We start from the raw sequence: 20,077 nt of genomic DNA, 5'->3' as shown, positions 1-20,077 counted from the left end.
CCCCAGGGTTTTCTAGGGGTGGAGATTCTTAAACCTCTGTCTGGCCCAGCGGCTTTTCAGGAAACACAGCTCATCGGAGCCCTAGCGAGATGGGCTCCCGACTTGAAAACCAACGAGCAAATCGGCAGTCACGGCACCAGCTTGTGAATGGGAACCAGACTCAAAAGGAGACCGTAGAAGAGTAAAATGCATTGTTGAGTTGCACTATATTATTATTATCATTATTATTATTATTAGCAGCAAGCAACATACTGACGATCAGAGTCCAGGGACTTCAGCCACTCCCATTACTCTTCAAACAAGGCAAGTTTTTTGTGGCTGCAAATCACCCTCGCCGCCTCGCGGTCAAGGACGAGTCCCTCCCAAAACGATCCCATTTTTATTTTTTTTTAATCTGTCCCTTGACACGATAAGGTAGTTGTCCGGCGAGGGGCAGGAGCAGCCTGGGTCCTGCAGAAAGTGCTTTCTGGATCAAGCCTTGCCAGGCGACAGCCGTCAGAAACATTTCCTCCTTGCCCTGCCGCATCCCCCCCGTCTGGCCTGATCCTGGCACAGAGGGGGGCTTCTTTTGGCAGGGACTGTCCACCCGCCACAGCGAGTCTGCCCCCGCCTCCCCACTGCAACAGCTGGATGTAGAAGCGGCTAGGTTCACAATGCAATGGTAGAGCTGAGCTGCCAGCATGGGCAGAAGGAACTGCTAGCCGCTCAGGCCAGCGAACGCGTCCAGTCAGTGGGCTCCCGGTGCCGGCCCCACTGGGCCCCCAGCCCCGGCTAGCAGCCCTCCTGCCAGCACGGCAGAGGACGGCCTGCGGTTTCAACTGGGAAGGACACACAAGGGGTGTGCATGGAGGGGGAGAGATGAGGCGGCAGGAAGGGAGGCGGCACGTGCCCGTCCGCCCGGCAGCAAGCTATCCCCCCACCGGGGGCCCCTATGTGTAGAAGATGATCTCTGGGATCTGTCCGTCCTCCACGGACGTGCCGTTGTTGTTGCCGGCGGCATAGCAGAAGGTGAAGCAGGTCTTGGCACCCGTCGTTGGCGACTCGTGGATCACTTTGCGGAGCCCTTTGGTGCCGTAGTGGGAATCGGGGCCCTGGGCGAGAGAAGGGAGAGAGCATGTAAACAGCCCTGCAGGGAGGCCCACCTAGGCCAGCATCCTGCTCTCAGTGGCCGACCAGAGGCCTCAGGGGTAAACCCTCACGCAGGACTCAAAAGCACAAGAGCAACTCTCCCCTCCTGGGGTTTTGGGGGGCATTTTCCAAGGCCATCAATAGATTTCTTTGCCACACATCTGTCCAATCCTCTTTTTAAAGCCGCCCAAGCTGAGGTTAGTGAGCTGTGATTTTGACCTGAGCAATTACAAGGCTGGTGACCCCACAAACAAGAGAGACCTGCGTCTGATATTGGGGCTGAACAGTCCACTAGCCCATGTTGGAAGGGGGGAACATTTAGGAACCACTGTTAGAAATTACCCAGGCACCAGGCACGTTTTGCGACTGGCGCAAGTCCAGTTGTGACCTTATGGAGATCTCTGGGCACCAGGTGGGCTACTGACATCGCCCTCTGGCTGCCCCCCTCCAGCTTACTTAAGAAGGTCAGCAAAAGAGCTTATTTGTTGCATTCCTCTCCCAACTTTTTCTCCAAGGATTGCATGCTTCAACCCCCCTCCTCAGTTAATCCCTACAATGACCCTGTGAGGTGGGCCAAGAGACTGTGACTGACTCCAGGGTCGCCCCGTGAGCTTCAGGACTGAGTGGGGACTTGAACCCTGATCTCCCAGGTCTGACACTCTAACTGCTAGGCCACCCTGCCTTCCTAGAGCCCTTCTGCTAGGGGGAAGCTCTATACATTAAGTAGGTAAATAAACAGGGGGAAAGCCAAATGTCCCTGAGAGAAGGATCTGAAATATTTTCCTTGAAATTTGAATTTGTTTTATTCTGGAATGTTTTATTTGATGTTTTAATGTGTTGTCAACCGCTTTGGGGATTTTTACTTTACAATATAAAGCGGTATAGAAATGAAAAGAATACAACTACTGCCACTATACAAACACCATCGGGGCGGGAGGGGGGTAGGCACCTAGACATACCTCAGTTTAAGGTACCCTTTGGCGATTGGCTTATATATTCGAGTTTCTAACACCGCTAGGAGCCCACTTGCCATTCTACTCGCCCAAGACTACGAAAACAAGAACAAAACCACAGAAATGGGTGATTTGGGGCTAGTCACCATCTCTCTGCCAAACCTACCTCGCGGGTTTGTTGTGAGCATAAAATGGGAGAGGAGCGAGAAGCTTGTACAAAAGATGTGGATATAAATGGAATAATAAACTTTTAAAATAAAATAGTAAAAGGAACAGGCAGCTAGCCAGCCACAAGACCAGCCTTGGCGGGCTGTGGCGGTCCCCCTCCTCGTGTTCCCAAGCCAGGACAAAGCGCATCTTCAAAACCAAATATTATAAGGACACATATAAGGGCAGAAAAAACTCCCGCCGCCCCCCCTGTGCAGAGTTACCTTCAACGTGGCACAGGCTGTGTAGCTGACAGTGGGCAAGATCTCAACGGGCTCTTTAAACATGACCCGGAAAGTGTTGGAAGACCCGTCGCAGCTGAACCCGGTGTCATTCTGGCCCAGGATTGTGTTGCTGTCGGTGTGAATAATCTGGGGGCGGGCAGTGGAGGGAGAGAGAGAGAGAGAGAGAGAAAGGAAACCTTTTAAACTCACGACATCTCTGCAAATGAAGATGTAAACTCCTCTCCCTGGCCTACGGAACCAGAGCCCCAAGTCCATCTAGTCCAGGGCTTCCCAAACTTTGGCCCCCCCAGCTGTTTTGGGACTACGATTCCCATCATCCCTGACCATGGATCCTGCTAGCTAGGGAGGATGGGAGCTTTAGTCCAAAAGCAGCTGGAAACCCACGTTTTGGAAACACTGATCTCGCCAATGCTGTCTGCTCTGCAGTATGCGCTCTCACACACACAGTTGTTTTTAATAACATGAAATACTTTAAAAAATGGGACCCAGGTGGCGCTGCGGGTTAAACCACAGAGTCTAGGACCTGCTGATCAGAAGGTCGGCAGTTCGAATCCCTGCCACGGGGTGAGCTCCCGTTGCTCGGTCCCAGCTCCTGCCCACCTAGCAGTTCGAAAGCACGTCAAAGTGCAAGTAGATAAATAGGGACCGCTCCAGCGGGAAGGTAAACGGCGTTTCCTTGCGCTGCTCTGGTTCGCCAGAAGCGGCTTTGTCATGCTGGCCACATGACCTGGAAGCTGTCTGCGGACAAACGCCGGCTCCCTCGGCCTATAGAGCGAGATGAGCGCCGCAACCCCAGAGTCGGACACGACTGGACCTGATGGTCAGGGGTCCCTTTACCTTTACCTTTTACTTTAAAAAATAAAAGTGAATCCACCCTGGATTTTCCGGGGTTTTTCCTGTGCTATGGAGGCTCCAGGTGCAGTTGTCTTCGGGCCACAGCCATGCTGTGGGGTCTGCTGAGCTCTCTGCTGTCCACCCCCCCCCCCCGGACTACTGCTCCACAGTCTCAGGCTTGGAGGGGCAGCTTTTCCCCTTCCCCCACAGAGCCAAAGTCCCGATTCAGCTGGAACGGGGCAGAGGGGGGTTAACACAGGGATCTTCCAAGGTACACTCAGCCACCGGATGCCCCCCTTTTCCTCAAAAACAAGCATCTAAAAAGTAATGGAGGGAAAATTTCCCTCTGCTGCCTCCCGTCCCTGGGAGCCACACCTCCTCAACAACCACCAGTTGGTGGACAGACGGAAAAGTAGATGGGCGCCAGTTATGCCCCTCTCCCTTCCTCTCTTTCTCAGCAGATCCCCCTTTTATCTGTTCACCTGCCTGGCCCCTCTTGCAGATCTTCATCCCTGCCCCACCTCCTCCTCCCCAAGTAAAAACCTGGAGAGTTCTCTACCTGTATATTTACTTGATAATCTGTCGGGCCGTGGATGGATCCGTACAACCCGAATCCGACGATAAATATCCTTTTGTTGACAGAGAACCTGGAGGGTTGGAGAGGGAAAGCTAGAATCAAGCACAGAAGAATCCTGCTGGATGCAGGCAAGCAAAGGTTGCTGGGGGGGGGGGCGCTTGGAGGTCTCGCAGATGACGCCGGGCTCCTGCTCGCAGCATCCCTGACACAGCAGCCGAGGTGGCCAGGGGCCGACACAAGGAGGAATCCAGCAACTCATGGAGGCAGTGTTAGAAACTCAAGATATATAACCTGGGTGCCAAATGGCTCCTTAAACCAAGGTTACAGTCGCCAAAATGGAATGTCTAGTTGCCATTTTTTAGTAAGACAGCTCTAAAGTCTTATTTTTTTTTAATGAGATGGACTGACAGTGATGGATTCTCAGTTAAACATCTGGCTGGTTCAGATGCCTTGAGCTAGCTTAAAAACTTTGAGAACTGAAAGAAGTCCCTTGACTCAGGGACAGTCCACATATATATTGGGAACCACTTTTTCTTAATGGTGACATGGACCATTCATAACGCAGGAATACCCTTCACAACTGTGAGCAGGGCAGGGGGCGGGAAGCAAAGACAAGCAACAACAATTTGCTATAACGTTGTTCACTGCTCCTGCTCAGGATGCGCAGAAAAAAAGCATTTTGGTTGCTGAAATTCATTCCTGTTGTGCGGATAAAATATAACTGATAGAATTCTACAGGATGGGACCTTAGCGTGTGAAAACAGTCCAGATCCAAGAATCCCCGGATGGTGGAGATGTCAGGAGGCATCCTAGTGCCCAGGCATCTTCACTTGGTCGCAAATGGCCGATATCCAGGTGCAAAGTGTGCCGGGCACCTCACGAATTTCGAACACTGCCTTGAGGGTGGCAGGTTTCCCCTCCCCTGGTGTAAGAAGATGCATTCCCTGTTCTCAGGAGAGGCGCTCTTTCATCTCTTGCCTGCAGTAGGGAAGTGCTGCTTCTTAAATCTGGGGTGGAGAACCTCTGGCGCTCCAGACGTTGGGACTCCTGCCTCCCATCACCCTTGACTGCTGGGAGTCGTAGTCTGGCAATGCCAGGATGTGGGGAACCCCGGCGCCTGCTCCAAGTGTTGCAGAAGCCCCCCTCCCAACCCAGCTGGACAAGCCACGGGGGAAGGCTCTCTGCCGGGGAGCAGGCGAGTGGCACCAGGGCCCAAGGTCTCACCTGATCCGGTCGCTGGTCCCGCTGTACCCCCAGCGGCTCTCCACCTGCTGGAAGCGGTTGATGCTGCACTCCTTGCCACGCAGGCAGCAGCGGGGGCGGTCGATGAACTCCACCCGCGGCTTGGGGTTGACGGTGAAGTGCAGGAACAGGCTGACCACTTCGCGGTCGGTCAGGATGCCCGACTGAGCTGGCCCTGGGGAAAGGCAGCAGGAAACGTCAGCCACGGCTCTTCAACAAGGACAGCGGGGGCTTCAATACCACGTTAACTGATTTTTGGATTTTTTTACTTGGTCCCTCCCTGGCTGCCTACCCTCCTTGTTCTTTTAATTCCATTTCGCTTTTTATTTGTACGCTGCCTTTCCATATTGCACGAGGCCGTTCACAAGCTGAAGAAACAACAAAACGCTCAACGGAGCTCACGCGGCTCATAGCAACCCCGGCCGATGCAAGCAAGCCGTAGTGAAAAATAAAGAGCTTATATTGAATAATGTAATGTTCAATAATCCATTTGGAATATAACGTTACGCAGCAAAATTAACTCTCAAACTATCACCAAATAATCACCTTCAATGATTACAACAAATCATTACTAGACTATAATTGATTAAGATGACAGCAAGTCACAAGATACAAAGAACTACATTTTTTTAAAAAAGACTACAAAAATATTGAATTGTCACAACCAAGTCACATTCAGCCAAGGTTACTCTGGAAGGGAATTTCGCGGTTTAATTGTGCTACCTGGGCAGTTAAAACTATGGGATTTGCTCCTGCCAGGTGCAGAGATGGTCACCAACCTGGGTGACTTCAATTGAGGATTAGACATATCCACAGAGAAGGCGATTCATGGCTACGAGCTCCTGCATCTATATTCTCTCCCAACTATTGGAGGAAGGAAATGCCTCCGAATACCAGGGTTTGAGAATCACAAAAGAGGAGAGTTGCTCTTGCACCCGGCTCCTGCTTGAAGGCTGCCCTTTGAGGCATCTGGTTGGCCAATGCGTGAACAGGAGGCTGGACGGGACGGGGGCTCGTTGCCCCGATCCAGCTGCAAGGACTCTTTAGGATGTTCTCACCGGAGAGAGAAAGAGGGAGAACATGTCTGGGCAACTGTTCAGGGTCACGGAGCAGAATGCTATGGGGAGCTACACCCAAGTTTAGTCGCAACTGCCCTGAGACCTGCGGGTATAGGGTGATATTCAAATTTTAATAGTAATAATAATGTCTCTCCACTCCAAAGCTCCAATTCACTGCTTCCATGTTTCTAGGAAAAGAGCTTACAAAGCTGACACATGATATGAAGAAAATAAGGACAGGAGAAACGACCCTCTCCTTTTCCCACAAAGCTAGTAATCGGGGTCATCTAATGAAACTGAAAGTGTTGGGTTTTGAGCTTTAAAGCCCTAAACCGCCCTGTATCCCTGAAGGAGCGTCTCCACGCCCATCATCCAGCCAGACACTTAAGTCCACCTTGAATGTCTTCTGGCGGTTCCCTCACTGTGAGGAGTGAGATTACAGGAAACCAGGCAGAGGGCCTTCTCGGTGGTGGCACCTCCTGTGGAACGCCCTCCCAGCAGATGTCAAAGGAATAAACAACTATCTGACTTTTAGATGACATCTGAAGGCAGCTCTGTATAGGAAAAAGTTTTAAATGTGTGATGTTTCGCTGTGTTTTAATTTGCTGGAAACTGCCTAGAATGGCTGGGGTAACCTAGTTAGATGGGTGGCATATAAACCTATTATTACTACTACTAGTGTGCAAAGGCACTAGCCTCTGGCCCCGCCCATCATTGTCATGTGCCTCAGACGGTCATGTGGTCCTTGGCCTTATCCATCCCTGAATTAGATGTCCTTCCAACTTTGGCCCCTTCCCCTCAACACTCTACCTTTTTAACGCAGAGGTGGAATGGTCCTCTGTCCCGGATGCTTTAGCTGAGATTCCTGAATTGTAGTGGGCTCGGCTGGATGATCCTTGGGGGTCCCTTCCAGCTCTACCATTCTGTGATTCTATGATGGACAGTGTCCTCCTGCCCACATCATGCACTCTCACACTTTATCCAAAATCCACTGCCTGGGGGATGGGGGGGGAGCAGTTGCTGCACAGCTTTTGTGTGCTTCCAACAGTTCCTGGCCGCAAAGCCGTTCAGCAAATATTTGCTCTGGAGGGAAAGGTGTGGCGGCAGCACAGCTGCTAGTCTGTTCAGAAAGATCATGACTGCAGAGGCCGGATTCTCCGCCCCCCAAGTAGTGTGTGTGAATGCTTGGCTGGAGAATGGCTGCCAAGGAACGTCTCATCGCGTGCTGGCAAAATACCCGGTCAGAGCCAAGCCAGAGGGTGCTGCATCCACAATATGCATTTACAGCACTCTGTTGTAAGAGTTTTAAGGTATTTTATTTATATATAATAATTGTTATTAATGTACCAAAACAAATAAGGCCACATGTCTGAAAAACAGACACAGGAAGACAGGCCTCACTCCATTTTGACTCCCAACTGACCAAGTATTTCTTTGTCTCAGGAACAAGGGGGGGGGTTGCCCCTCCAGCTACTCAGCAGCCCCCTGCCTGAGTGATAATCTCTGGCATCCTGATACCTGAGTGCCAGACAAAAGGGTGTGATTAACTTGGCTGGGATATAGGGAAATGTAAATATCTTTTGTTTCACTTGATGGGTTTTTGGTGGAGGGCAAGAGGAGACATGGGGGCAGGATCCAGGATGCTCAGATCACTGCTACCAGACCCTCCCAATTTGTGATGTAATTCTAATGTATGGAAGGGTGGTCTTGAGCTGGAGGGGGGCAATTTCAAAAGTCTATATAGGAGCTTGCGCGCCTTTGTTCGTGGTCTTTTGCTTGCAAGACACCCTGCTGCAGCAGTTTCTAATAAAGGGCTACCGCCTTGCTTTGGGAGATTTTGTATCGTCTCTATTTATTCATAAGTGCTCTTGAGAGGAGGGGAGCCCTACTAAGGCTCTTCCCCGGGTTCGTGGACTCCCTTCTGGGGTTGAACCTAATTTTTATAACAACTCTTATTCCACTTTTTAACCATCACAAGTTTCCCCAAGTAATCCCGGGAACTGTGGTTTGCTAATAAGTTTCCTCGCAGCAGCCACTGTGGTCGAGTGGCTGGAGTGTTGCATAAGATCTGGGCGACCAGGGTTCGAATTCCCGCTTGGCCATCAAGCTCACAGAGCGACCTTGCGGCCAGTAACTGCTTCTCAGCCTAACCTCCCTTGCAGTTAGTTAATCCCCTGTGGGGATTAAATGTGGAGGAGGAAGCACGTGCGCCACCTTGAGCTTCTTGGGAGAAAATGTGGGATATAAATGCAATAAATAGAACAACAGAATTGCAGAGCTGGAAGGGGCCCAAAGGACCATCCAGTCCAAACCCCTGCAATGCAGGAATACGAAGGTGCCCCATACGGGGATCGAACCTGCAACGTTGGGAGTTATCAACACCTAGCTCCAACCAACAGTCCTACACATTCCTACATGTTCCAGTCACAAACCCCTTCACTTTGGCTGATGAACCACTCAATGAACCAGGGATTGGGGGGGGGGGAGAGAAGGGGGTGCTACGCCCTATCCTCTGAACCCTCTGGTTCTTGCAAGCATCCCAAGTCCTTCTGTCACAGCAGTTGCCCTCCAGAGCCAGCCCCACTGATGTGGGTTTTCAAGGGGGGGCGGGGGAATAAATTGGAAAATTTCCCAACGCTGCCCCAAAATCAGCTGGGACCTGATTCAGCATCCTGCCCTCACACTGGGCGAACCAGGTGTTCACGAGAAGCCTGCAAGACATCTTTAAAAGATGCCGTCCATTATAACATGGAAACTAACCAGTTTGACTACTGTAGTTTCCATTGTGTTACTAATCCGCTTTTTAGAAACTGAATTTTCCCATGGGAAAAAAACGGCGGCAGCAGCAGAGGAATATTTTCTGCTCCGCATCACTGCCTGGCTCCCTCCCCTAGATATTTGCCATCCACAGCAAGCAGCAAAAGTGCCTCTTTGTTCCCGGGAGGGATTTGTGGGGCTGCGCGAGCTGGCAGCACAAGTAACTCTGCACATTTATTTTAATGGCTTTTATTTATCCGCAAGCAGCCTTGGGGAGAAGGGGAGAGGGCCGAAATGGCTTCCAGTGAAATAATCCACAGGGCGACTCAGGACTAGCCGTTGCTCTGGGAAAGAGAGCAAGCACCCTGTTTGCATGCAGAAGGTCCCGGGTTCAATCCCTGAAGGTACCTCCAGGTAGGTCCCAAATCCCTGGAGAGCCACTGCCAGTCAGTGTGGACAATATTGAGCCAGATGGGCCAAAGGTCTGATTTGGCGTAAGGCAGCTACCTCTGTTCCTGTTTAAGCTGGCCTTTTATGGATGACCATGAGGACTAGAACCTTAATTTAAATTTAAGGGAAGGACCCTAGAGTTTGGCAGTAGAGCACCTGCTTTCCAGAAGGTCCCAGGCTCTTTTTTATATTAATTTTTTATTAAATTTCAGGAAATTTTAAATAAAAACTTTAATACCTATTTTCCTTAACCCTTAACTCCACGATGTTTTTGTTCCCACCCTTTCCCCCTGCTGCATTATGTGACACATTTACACCCCATAGTTATTTCCTCTATTGCAATCAGTGCCTTTCCCTTCCGCTGCTTAAATTTTGAATCCTGCTTGCGACTTCATTCGGCTACGATACTCCCTCGAGTAGTCCAAAAGGGGAACCCGCTCTTCAGTAACAGAAAGTCCCGGTTCAATCCCAAGCATCTCCGGGCAGGGCTTGAAAGGGCTCCAGGGCTGACACCCCGGACCTGGGATAAGGCAGCCGCTTGGGGTCCTGTGACATTCAACCGCTAAGTCGCCAGACCCCCTGGATTTTAAGGGAGGGCTCCCCGCTTACCCGCTGCGAACTCCTCGATGGTCATCAAGGGGAACCGGATGAGGGAGAGGGCTTTGCCCAGGGTTTTCCGCTTGTTTTCTGGGACCACCTGCAGCTGCTGCCGCTGGCACTCGGCCTCTGACCACCGGACCACCGCGTTGAAGAGGCGCACCTCACGGATGCCAAGGGTGTCCCTCTCCAGGACAGCCACCAGTGTATCTGTCGGGCAAGGAGAGTGGGGCGTCAGCTGCAGGCCCCGGAGATACGGGGCTGGAGGGCAGGGAAGCGGGGCAGTCACAGCCCTCCACAATGTCGCTGGGCAGCTATTTCCATCAGCCACACCAGCTGCCCGCTCATCCCTGATCTGAGAAGAGGCGTGCTTCCATTTCTTGCGCACAGCAGGGAATGCTAATTCTTTCTTGCAGTATCCAAGATGCTGACGGGACTCCAACTCCCATCATCCCAATCACTGACGACGCTGGGGTTTCTGGGAGCTGGCGCCCCATGCCCCCTGAAGGCTCACAGACTCCCCTATCCACACATTAGGGCAAATGGGGACGGCATGGAGCTGCTTTTATTGTCATTTGTTCTTTCATCCAGGAAAGGAAGGAACCTGGGAGGTTCACTGGTTTTTGAAAGACAGCTTTGAGAAAAGTTTTGCAAACTGAACCAACTGCTATGAATCGCAGAGAATTCTGGGGCAAATGCAGCTCTCACGTGAGGGCAAAGGCCAGGTCCTGTCAACCTCAGTGCACCAGACCTGAGCGCCTACTCTCCAGACCAGTCCCCAAACCCCACTAGGGCTAAAAATCCTGCCATCCCTGAGCTGGCTATGGACGATGGGAGTTGTAGTTCAGCAACACCCAGGGACACCCGAACTATCACGTAAAGCGCCTTGTTGGGTGAAGCTGAAGTATCACCAGGTCAGTGGGACAGGAAGCTCACAGAGTTGCAACAGCAACACTCCCGACACAGCAAAGGCTGGCTGTTCTAGCGGGGAGCTTGGCTCTCTCAATCTGATCTCCTTGCCAAGAAGGCCAGAACTTCCCCACAAAGCAGCCCGACGACTGCTGCCACAGATGAAGAACCAGGGCTCAAATCTGCACTGATCTGTCTCTGCACGTATGCAGAGGTACGCCGTGACGGAAGGAGGAAGGCCGCACGTGGGGCAAGCCAGCCACCACTGCTACTGTTGGCTGCTCTGCCCTGTTCCCACTCACCCTTTTCATCCTGCAAGGCTTGGGAGGAATGTAGCAGCACAAACGAGACCTCTGTTGGCAAGCGTCCTGTGCGCGCCAGACAATGGGCATTGTGGCATTCGGCTGGTGGAAGACGGAAGGACAGAATGTCCTCTCTGCCGCCTGACGCAGAGACTGACTTAGCTAGGACACAAAATACTGACCAATGAGGCTTGTCTCCTGGCTTACGTGTCGTTTTGCTTCAAACTTGTATGCTTAAATGCTCCTGCATGCATTTAAAATAAATAAACAAGACACACAATGCACATAGAAAAGTAGGGTGTAGGGATATGGCAAGGCCAAAACCCCTGACACACAAGCTTTCTATGTGCAGGAATTTCTTAAAACAAGATATTGTATGGTGGAGCATTCAATCATGCTAAGTTTTCCCACCGGCAGCCCAAAGGGGTACTTCAGCTCAGACACAAATTGGCACAGCCTCAATCAATTGTTTCTGGGAACAACTTGGGACCCTCAAAAGCTTGTATCCAAAACAACAAATGCACACCCACCCACCCACCCACAACACAACAACCATGAACTGCTGTTTCAATATTCAGGAATCAGATTTGCAATTATGCACATCTGTCCAGGGGCACAGCAAAAACTCCCTCCCCTTTGCTGGAAGTCTTATTCTGCTATTTCTCCCTGCTGGGTGTTGCCATGAACGGTTTGGCAGCATACTTTGCAGACATGGGGACTAGCAACTTGGGGGTTGGTGTGTGTGTTTTTAATAAAAAAAAACGCACATCATGAATTTGAAAATGCTCAGGGAGGATTCTGTGAATTGTACAGCGTCCCCTGCCTTTTCCTTTATTCACACAGGCTCAATTCCAGCCCTTCAGGAAGCCAGAACCCAAGCAGTACAGAGAATTATCCAAGCGCCCGGCCGACGCTACGATCCCCACTGAGCCTGCAAAGTAGACAACTCACCAAGGTCAATATCTGTGAAGCCTTCTGCGTTGATGGCGTCAGATGTGTTCTTATCTATGTTTTCCAGGCAAAGGCTTGCCAGCTGGGGCTCATCGAAAAGTCTAGCCTGAAAGACAGCCATCAGCCAGCAAGTGAAATAAAAATATACAAGGTTAATTAAAATGGGGGGGGGGTAACTCTATGGAGGGCAGCAGCCAGAATGCAGCAGCTAGACTGCTGACTGGGAGCGGCCGCCAGGACCATATAACTCTGGTCCTAAAGGATCTTCAATGCCTCCTAGTCCGTTTCCAAGCACAATTCAAAGTGTCGGTGCTGACCTTTTAAATATTCGTAATTTTTATTATTATTATTTGTACCCCACCAATCTGGCTGGATTTCCCCAGCCACTCTGGGTGGCTTACAACAAAAATCAAATACATTAAAATATCTCACATTAAAAGCTTCCCTAAACAGGGCTGCCTTCAGATGTCCTCTAAATTTGGTAGTTGTCTATCTCTTTAACATCTGAAGGGAGGGAGTTCCACAGGGCGGGCGCCACTACCGAGAAGGCCCTCTGCCTGGTTCCCTGTAACTTGGCTTCTCGCAGTGAGGGAACCGCCAGAAGGCCCTTGGCACTGGATCTCAGTGTCCAGGCTGAATGATGGAGGTAGAGACGCTCCTTCAGGTATACAGGACCGAGGCCGTTTAGGGCTTTAAAGGTCAGTACCAACACTTTGAATTGTGCTCTAAATAGCCTCGGCCTAGTATACCTGAAGGAGAGTCTGCACCCCATCACTCAGCCCAGACACTGAGGTCCTCCTCTGAGGGTCTTCTGGGGGTTCTCTCACTGCGAGAAGTGAAGTTACAGGAAACCCAGGCAGAGGGCCTTCTCAGCGGTGGCACCCACCCTGTGGAACGGCCCCTCCCATCAGATGTCAAGGAGATAAAGAACTACACAACTTTTAAAAGGCTCCTGAAGGCAGCCCTGTATTGGGAAGTTTTTAATGTTTGACGTTTTACTATGTTTTCATAGGTGTTTGAAGCTGCTCAGAGTGGCTGGGGTAACCCAGCCAGATGAGCAGAGTATAAATAATAAAATAATAATAATTGTCATTATCTTCTCTGAACTAAGACATTCCCAATGATGCAACCTTTCCCCATAGAGTTTGAAAGGCATTGTCTCAGCAAAGAACTGTGGGGGCAGCTGAGGTCGGCCGGCACGGCCTGCACCGCCTTTTCCAACCTGGCGCCCTCCAGATCAGTTGGTACTACCACTCGCGACAGCCTCTGCCAGCACTGAACCTCCTGTGCAAGCATACCTGCGTTAAGAGCATGAAGGCGTTATCTGCCCTGAGGTTCTTCTTGAGGAACTCCACACAGTGGGCTTCGAGCGCGGGGACAGCGTACTTCTTAGCGGTGTAGAGGGTCGTCATCACGGTCTCCGGCCCTATCTGAACCTCATCAGAATAGAGAAACCTGGGAGCGAGAGCAGGGAGGGCAGGAAGAAAGCACTGCTGCAATTAAAAACAAGGATTTTGACTTAAGATACAGCACTAGCATGGAATAAGTTAGCTGTTATGTATGAAGGGTTCTCCGTACCCATAAATGGGAGGGGGGGTCTCCATTTTGCACCTGACTCAGCAGCAGCCCAGTCACAGCACACCATCAGAAGCCTGGAGGTGTCTGCCTCCTCTTTCGTGCTATCTTCAGGCACAAGGAGGACTAGAAACCTCTTTTTAAAAATTAAAGATGGACCTCTTTGAGTGGAGAGCATGGTAGGCTGGGCAGGGCAGGTATGCTGGGATGCGTACTTGCTAAATAACATTTATAGCTTGTTTTGTTATGTTTTTGTATGTGCTGGCAGCAGCCTAGAGTGGCTGGGGAGACCCGTCCATTAATAATAATGATGATGATGACGATAGGCTGCTTCCAGAGAGCACAATACTCCTCCTTCATTTTAACTCTCAAGGTTGGGTGTGAGGATAATGTTAGCCTGAGAGGTAGTGACTTGCTCAAACTGCACCTGGTAAGCTTTGCGACTGAGGGAGGGAAGCAATTTGAAGCTGGCTCTCCTCAGCCCTAGTCTGGCACTCTAACCACTACACCAAACTGCCTCTCAAACAAACCTGGACCTTCCATTTTTGTTTGTCTTTTTAAAAAAGTTTATTCACTTGATTCAGTCTGGCTTTCCATGGGTTATTTAAAAGCTTGGTTTCCACGAGCTACACAAACACACACACAATCCAAACACACCCCCAGGTACCTGGGAGTACAGTAACTTACTCTTATTTGCTTTTATGCTGTATGGCTACGCTTGTTTTATTAGTTGCATTGTTTTTAACAACTGTTACATTTTTAGGTGTTTATTGTACTTAGTGAACTGTTGGAAACTGCCCTAGGGGGTCAGGTCACAAAGGAGGATTGACAAACTGCAGAAATAAACAATAAATGAAATAAGACAAACTCCTTGTGGACTGCAGCCAAAAACATTGGAGCTGAAATGTTCATTAAAACTCTCTCACACACAAAAATCTCTGTTCTAGTAAAGCAGGAAGCTGCCTCACACCGAGTCAGGAGACTGGTTCTGCCTAACTTAGTATTGTCTACACACACTGACTGGCAGCAGCTCTCCAGGGTCTTTTCCCCACCCCCTGGCTGCAGCTGCCATGGGATGAATCAGGGAGCTTCTCTTATGAGGAACGGTTGAGGGAGCTGGGCATGTTTAGTCTGGAAAAGAGGAGACTGAGAGGAGACATGAAAGCCATCTTCCAATATCTCAGGGCTGTCACATGGAGGAGGGAGCAAGTTTTGTTTTCTCCTGCTCTGGAGGGTAGGACCCAAACCAAAGAACCAAGAAAGGAGACTCCGACTCAACATCGGGAGAAACTTCCTGAAGTTTAGAGCTGCTCCACAGTGGAACGGTCTCCCTCGGGAGGAGGTAGACTCACCTTCCTTGGAGATTTTTAAGCAGAGGCTGGACAGCCACGTGTGCTGGATGCTTTAGTTGAGATTCCTGCACTGCAGGGGGTTGGACAGGAAGACCCTTGGGGGTCCCTACAACTCCCATCAGCCCCAACCAATGTCTGGAGGGCACCACGTTGGTGAAGGCAGGCCCAGTGGTAAAGGGACAACCTTATAGACAAATCTCCCGGTCTCTTAAGGCTGCCCAGGTCTCAGCTGCCTCGTAAGAGAAAAGGGTTTCATCTGCTCCTTACTTACAGAAGGAGGGAGATGGAAAAGAGAACTTCAACAGAAAAACAAAGGCCGGCTGTGGGGGAGGAGGCCACTTTAAGGTGTTGCACAGAATCTGAAGGCTTGGCATCTTGAGAATCCTCCCCCCAAATTTCTATACAGTATAACCATGAGAGCTAGTGCCTTTAAAAAATAAAATTTTAAAAAGCAGAAGGGAAGCCAGCGCTCTGCTGTTAGAATCCATCCCCTGGAGAGCGACTGGCTGGTGTTTCTTTGGAGAACTGTGTTCCTTCTGAGGAAGCGGGGGCTTACTTCAGCAAAGCAAGGAAAGCAGCCGGTTCCACGTCGGGTAGTTCTATCTCGGAGGACGTAGTAGCCATCCCGCCATTGAACATGGCATCAAAGACCGCACTGCCCACAGCCAGCACAAACCTGACATTTGGAAAGAACAAACAAGAAGGTTCTGGCGTCGACTGGATTGCACTCTGAATCTCATCCGTTCCCCACAACAAGAACCACAAATTAAGATTTTGCTATAACCGTATTGCACGGTGTGCTGCGCGGAAGTTACTCTTCCTCCTCAGAACCTCTGGTGCACAGCTGACACAACAGGGAAATAAAAACAATGCTTAAAAAAAGGAGCAGACTTAGATCAGGTTTCTTTACATTGTGGTTGTTATCAACTTATCAGGCACCCTAACAACCATGTGGTAGAAAATTATACCTGGATGTTACACAAATGTATTGAAAACTACCCTCTTTAGCCCTTCAAACAGGCTGTCAAAAGGTGTTTTTCAACATAAAAGAACGAAGCACAAATAAAAACACGACTTCCAAATTCAGGCATTGTAATTAATGGAAGAATAAACTGTTGCTGTTTTTTACAGTGCAAGTTATGAATATTTAGACTGCATTAAGAACTTGAGTACAGTAAAACCCAACAGGCTTTTATTTCATCTAAACCACGGAGAAACATCCATCTGCCATGTGCAGCTACCAGCCTTTGCTAAGTTCTGGACCCTCCACCTTCAAGGCAATGATCTTGCTTAGTGTCCTTAACAGGTGGAGGGAGAGGGAGAGAGCGAGAACCAAGCTGAAACCTTTCAGACCACAATTGCTGCCCTGACACTAAGCAGATATCAGTTCCATAGTGTAAGAGGGCACAGGAGCTTGCAAGATCAGGTGGGTACTACGCTCCTGGGTACTACAAAAGCTCTATTTATTTGCAAACAGATATGCCTTTAACTGCCACAGCAACCTATTAGGAGACATGCTTGCTCAGAAAACGCATGACGTAAAACGCTTGTAGAAATTAATCCATTCCACTTGAAGGATGGATCATTTTTCTTGCCACAAAGCCAGAATGAATATCCTTGTGGTTCAAAATCAACAAATTTATCTGCCCAATAGCAAATAGTTCTGTAACGAAAGCAAGCAAGCCGAACACAGACTGGCTGCATCTTTCCTGGGGCCTTTCTGCATGCGAAGTGAATGCTATGGTACCCTCCTTTAAAGCGATCAGTGGATCTAGGTAACTTAGAATTATGGTGGCATATTTCCAGGGCAAGTTTCCCCCTAGTTTTGGGTAATAAGTGGGTAACCAGCCACAACTCGCAACCTCTAACATGCCAGAATTGGAGCTCACTCCTTGCTAACTTACAGCTCTGCCTGCAGGTGCATCAGGAAAGCTAGCTGCAAATAAGCAAACTGCGTGGGCTCACTCAATTTATTTCTAGTCTGCTTCCCATTAAATATAATCGCACAGCATGGTGCAATCTGATAAATCCTAGTGAGATCCGTAATTCATTTTTTTTTTAATCAATAGCATAAGACAACAACACAGTCCAGCAAGGGACCTGATGGGAACCTAAGAATCAGCCTTATAGCTCTGTAGGGCCTACACTGGCTTGCAGTGGCTCTCTAGGATTCCAAGCAAGGGAACATTCACAGCCCTACCGGGAGATGTCAGGAATTGAACCCGGGACCTACAGCACCCCCCAGTTCAAACCCCATCCCACAGATGCTCCCTTGTGGGTTGCACGGCCATTTCTCCCTATGAAGCCCTCTTCCACCCCACAGCCCTTCTCAGCAGCAAAAGTGTGCAGCAGCCGCCCCACCCCAGTCACACACACACACACACACACACACACACCCTCTCTCTCAGACCCACAACTGCCCCCCTCTCCCCAGCTTTCTGTCCCATAACTTTACCCATATTTCCATAACAAGCAACAACTACCGGTTTAAAGAACAGCCAAGTCCATCACATCCAAAGCATGACGGCCGACCAGGAGTGGGGGGGGGGGATGTGCACAGCACAGTTCTCTCCACCCCACAACCATACTCAAAACCCCACTGTAATCTGCCGTCCCCCCCCCGTCCCCCTGCCAATAATAACTTGCCCTTAAGAGCCCTCCAAATTTAACTGTTCTCAGCCTCCCCCTTGAAAAAGGCCCATGACTCTGTAACAGGCCACTACTCCCCATGGCCATTCCTCTCTTTCCCTGCCCCTTTAAGTAGGTCGGGGGGGGGGGTTGTCCCTCCCCTCTTGCCCCCCCCAACCAGGGGTGCCAACTTGAATAAAAAAATGGGGGGGGGAGGGCAGATAAGCCCTGCCCTGTCACAAGCCGTAGTGCGCTCACACTATCTGAATGGCAATGCCCACTGACTTGGGTGTGTGCGCGACCCCCCCCCCCAAAAAAAATCATATCATTCATTCATTCATTCATTCATTAAATTTGCACACCACCTACTCCCGCAGCGCTCGGGGGGGGGGGGGCGGTTGCAACACAAAACCACAATGTAAAAAACGCTAATACTGTAATAACTTATTTGTGCAGCCCCACCCATCTGACAGGGTTGCCCCCAAATACACAAACAACAACAACCCAACAATCCCCCCTCCCCCTGCCCCCCATTTCAAAAGGACATGGGGTATTGGGAGGGGGGTGGGCTCCTAGGCATGGGCCTAACCAGGATTTGTTATGGGGGGGAGTGCAGAACCTCAGTTAGCTATGCATTTCTATTGGTTTCTATTGATTTAGGCTAAGTATATATATATATGTTGTTTGAAAAATCGTGCGCAATGGGCCAATGGCCGTAATAATAAATATCTATCTATCTATCTAGCGGGGGGGGGGGGCCCTTGGCTACGCCCATGCTCCTCTGCCCCCAACCTGAATAAAATCTAGGGGGGGGGGTTTGACTAAAATCCAGGGGGCGTTCGAATGGCCCGTTATCTTTTTTGTTTTGAGGTGGGGGGGGGTGGCGGCCTCGAAGATTTTAAGTGGGGGGGGGAGTGTGTAGAGAGAGCCCCCCCTCTTCTTCCCAGCGTCTGAAGGGCGATGCCTCCCCCCCCCTCCCATGGAGGCCATTGCCCGGGGTCTTTCTTACCTGTGGGCGGGGAGGCGCTGGGCCCCCGCTCGGCCTTTCCCCACCAAGAAGTGGACGTCGCTGAGCACCTCGTTGTTGAAGAGGAAGGCGAAGCGCTCCTGCACCGTCGGCTTCGTCGCCTGCCAGTTGTAGGCCGGCTCGCGGGGGCCCAGCGAAGAAGAAGGCGGCGGAGGAGGGGAAGGGGAAGGGGGAGAAGATGGCGAGGGGGGAGAAGCGGACGACGGGGCCGCAGGACGCGACGACGAGGCCGGCAGAGGGTTCCCGACGCCTCCGCGGTGGTTGTGCGTGAGGGGAGAAGAAGAAGAAGAGGCCGCGGCCGCCGGCGGGCCGGCCTGAGGCGGAGGAGGCGGAGGAGGCGGCGGTTGGTGGTGCTGCTGCTGCTGCTGCTGAGGAGACGCCGCGGCTGAGGTAAAAGACGGCGGGAGGCCTCCGCCCGCCACGGGCCCGGCGCCGGCCGCCATTTTGCGAGGGGCGGCGGCCGGCGGAGGAGGAGAAGGGAGAAGGGGCCGGCGGAGGAGGAGGAGGAGGAGGCGGAGAAAGAGGAGAGGACGGAGGCGGGGAAGTTCACGGGCGCCTCGGGGAGCGTTCAGACGCGACGCCGGGAGGGTCGCCAAAGGCGCGCGCGGGGGGGGGGGTAAGGGGGCACCTCCGAAGGCCATCCAGTCTGACCCCGGAGAAATGCACACGGGGTTTTGGGGGGGGCGGTCTCGGCGCACGGAGGCCCTGCTTAAAAGGCCACCCCGTGAATCGTCGAATGAGTTGGAAGGGGACCCCCCAGGGTCATCCAGTCTGACCCCCCACCCCCACCCCGCAATGCAGCTAAAGCATCCCTGACAGGGTTGAGGATTGGAGAAGAAAATTATTAGAATATTCAGAATTAGCGAGATTAACGGGAAAAAATAAGAAACCAAAGAGATCAAAAGTTTCAATCGGAATGGAGTAAATTTTTGGATTATGTAAAAGATTGTAAAAATTTGTAAGCAATTACAGGTATGATGAAATTCTTGCAGCATGACAAAAAAATAAATGTAAAGATAGATAATGACAATAGTAAGATGACAAAACATGTGAGAAATAAGGGAAAGCGAGGGAATGATGAAAAACTAGAAAACCAGAATAGAGAAGGAGGGAAGTCAGGAAACTCGGCAGAGTTTGCAAAAGTTATATTTTATGAATATGTATTTATTTTGTTTTGTTAACGGAAAATAAAAATATATTTGCAAATATATTTTGCAAATGGCTTAGAAACCACCGGGGAAGAATGATGGTGATGATGATAAGGATAACATTTTTTAAAAAATTC

General features: G+C 50.6%; 1 protein-coding gene across 3 annotated transcripts; it reads right to left on the bottom strand.

Annotated features, from left to right (window-relative positions):
- Window positions 1–177: 177 nt before the first annotated feature.
- Window positions 178–18,941, bottom strand: BTBD2 (BTB domain containing 2). Of its 3 annotated transcripts, XM_033136598.1 has the most exons (10): window positions 18,775–18,898; window positions 15,694–15,813; window positions 13,509–13,665; window positions 12,211–12,316; window positions 10,061–10,258; window positions 5,169–5,361; window positions 3,927–4,014; window positions 2,513–2,659; window positions 2,088–2,176; window positions 922–1,091 (listed from the first exon to the last, which is right to left on the bottom strand). In XM_033136598.1, the coding sequence occupies exons 2-10, from the start codon at window positions 15,774–15,776 to the stop codon at window positions 1,049–1,051; spliced, it is 1,104 nt and encodes a 367-aa protein (XP_032992489.1). In that variant the 5' UTR covers window positions 15,777–15,813; window positions 18,775–18,898; the 3' UTR covers window positions 922–1,048. The 3 variants fall into 3 exon arrangements, with proteins under 3 accessions (XP_032992488.1, XP_032992489.1, XP_032992490.1); XM_033136597.1 differs by lacking the exon at window positions 2,088–2,176 and having other exon boundaries at window positions 178–1,091; window positions 3,939–4,014; XM_033136599.1 differs by lacking the exon at window positions 2,088–2,176 and having other exon boundaries at window positions 930–1,091; window positions 18,775–18,941.
- Window positions 18,942–20,077: the final 1,136 nt, after the last annotated feature.

This window comes from Lacerta agilis, chromosome 18 (genome assembly GCF_009819535.1).
Source record: "Lacerta agilis isolate rLacAgi1 chromosome 18, rLacAgi1.pri, whole genome shotgun sequence".
In the NCBI taxonomy this organism is placed as follows: Eukaryota; Metazoa; Chordata; class Lepidosauria; order Squamata; family Lacertidae; genus Lacerta; species Lacerta agilis.
The sequence above is the reverse complement of the archived record's forward strand: the minus strand, read 5'-3'. Positions and strand labels throughout refer to the sequence as shown.

Excerpts from the sequence above, each read along its gene's own strand:
- BTBD2 (XM_033136599.1), bottom strand. The coding sequence starts at position 15,776 with ATGTTCAATGGCGGGATGGCTACTACGTCCTCCGAGATAGAACTACCC. Across the intron at positions 12,317-13,508 it reads CCTTCATGCTCTTAACGCAG|GCTAGACTTTTCGATGAGCC; the intron begins GTATGCTTGCAC and ends GCTGTCTTTCAG. Across the intron at positions 10,259-12,210 it reads CTTCACAGATATTGACCTTG|ATACACTGGTGGCTGTCCTG; the intron begins GTGAGTTGTCTA and ends CTTGCCCGACAG.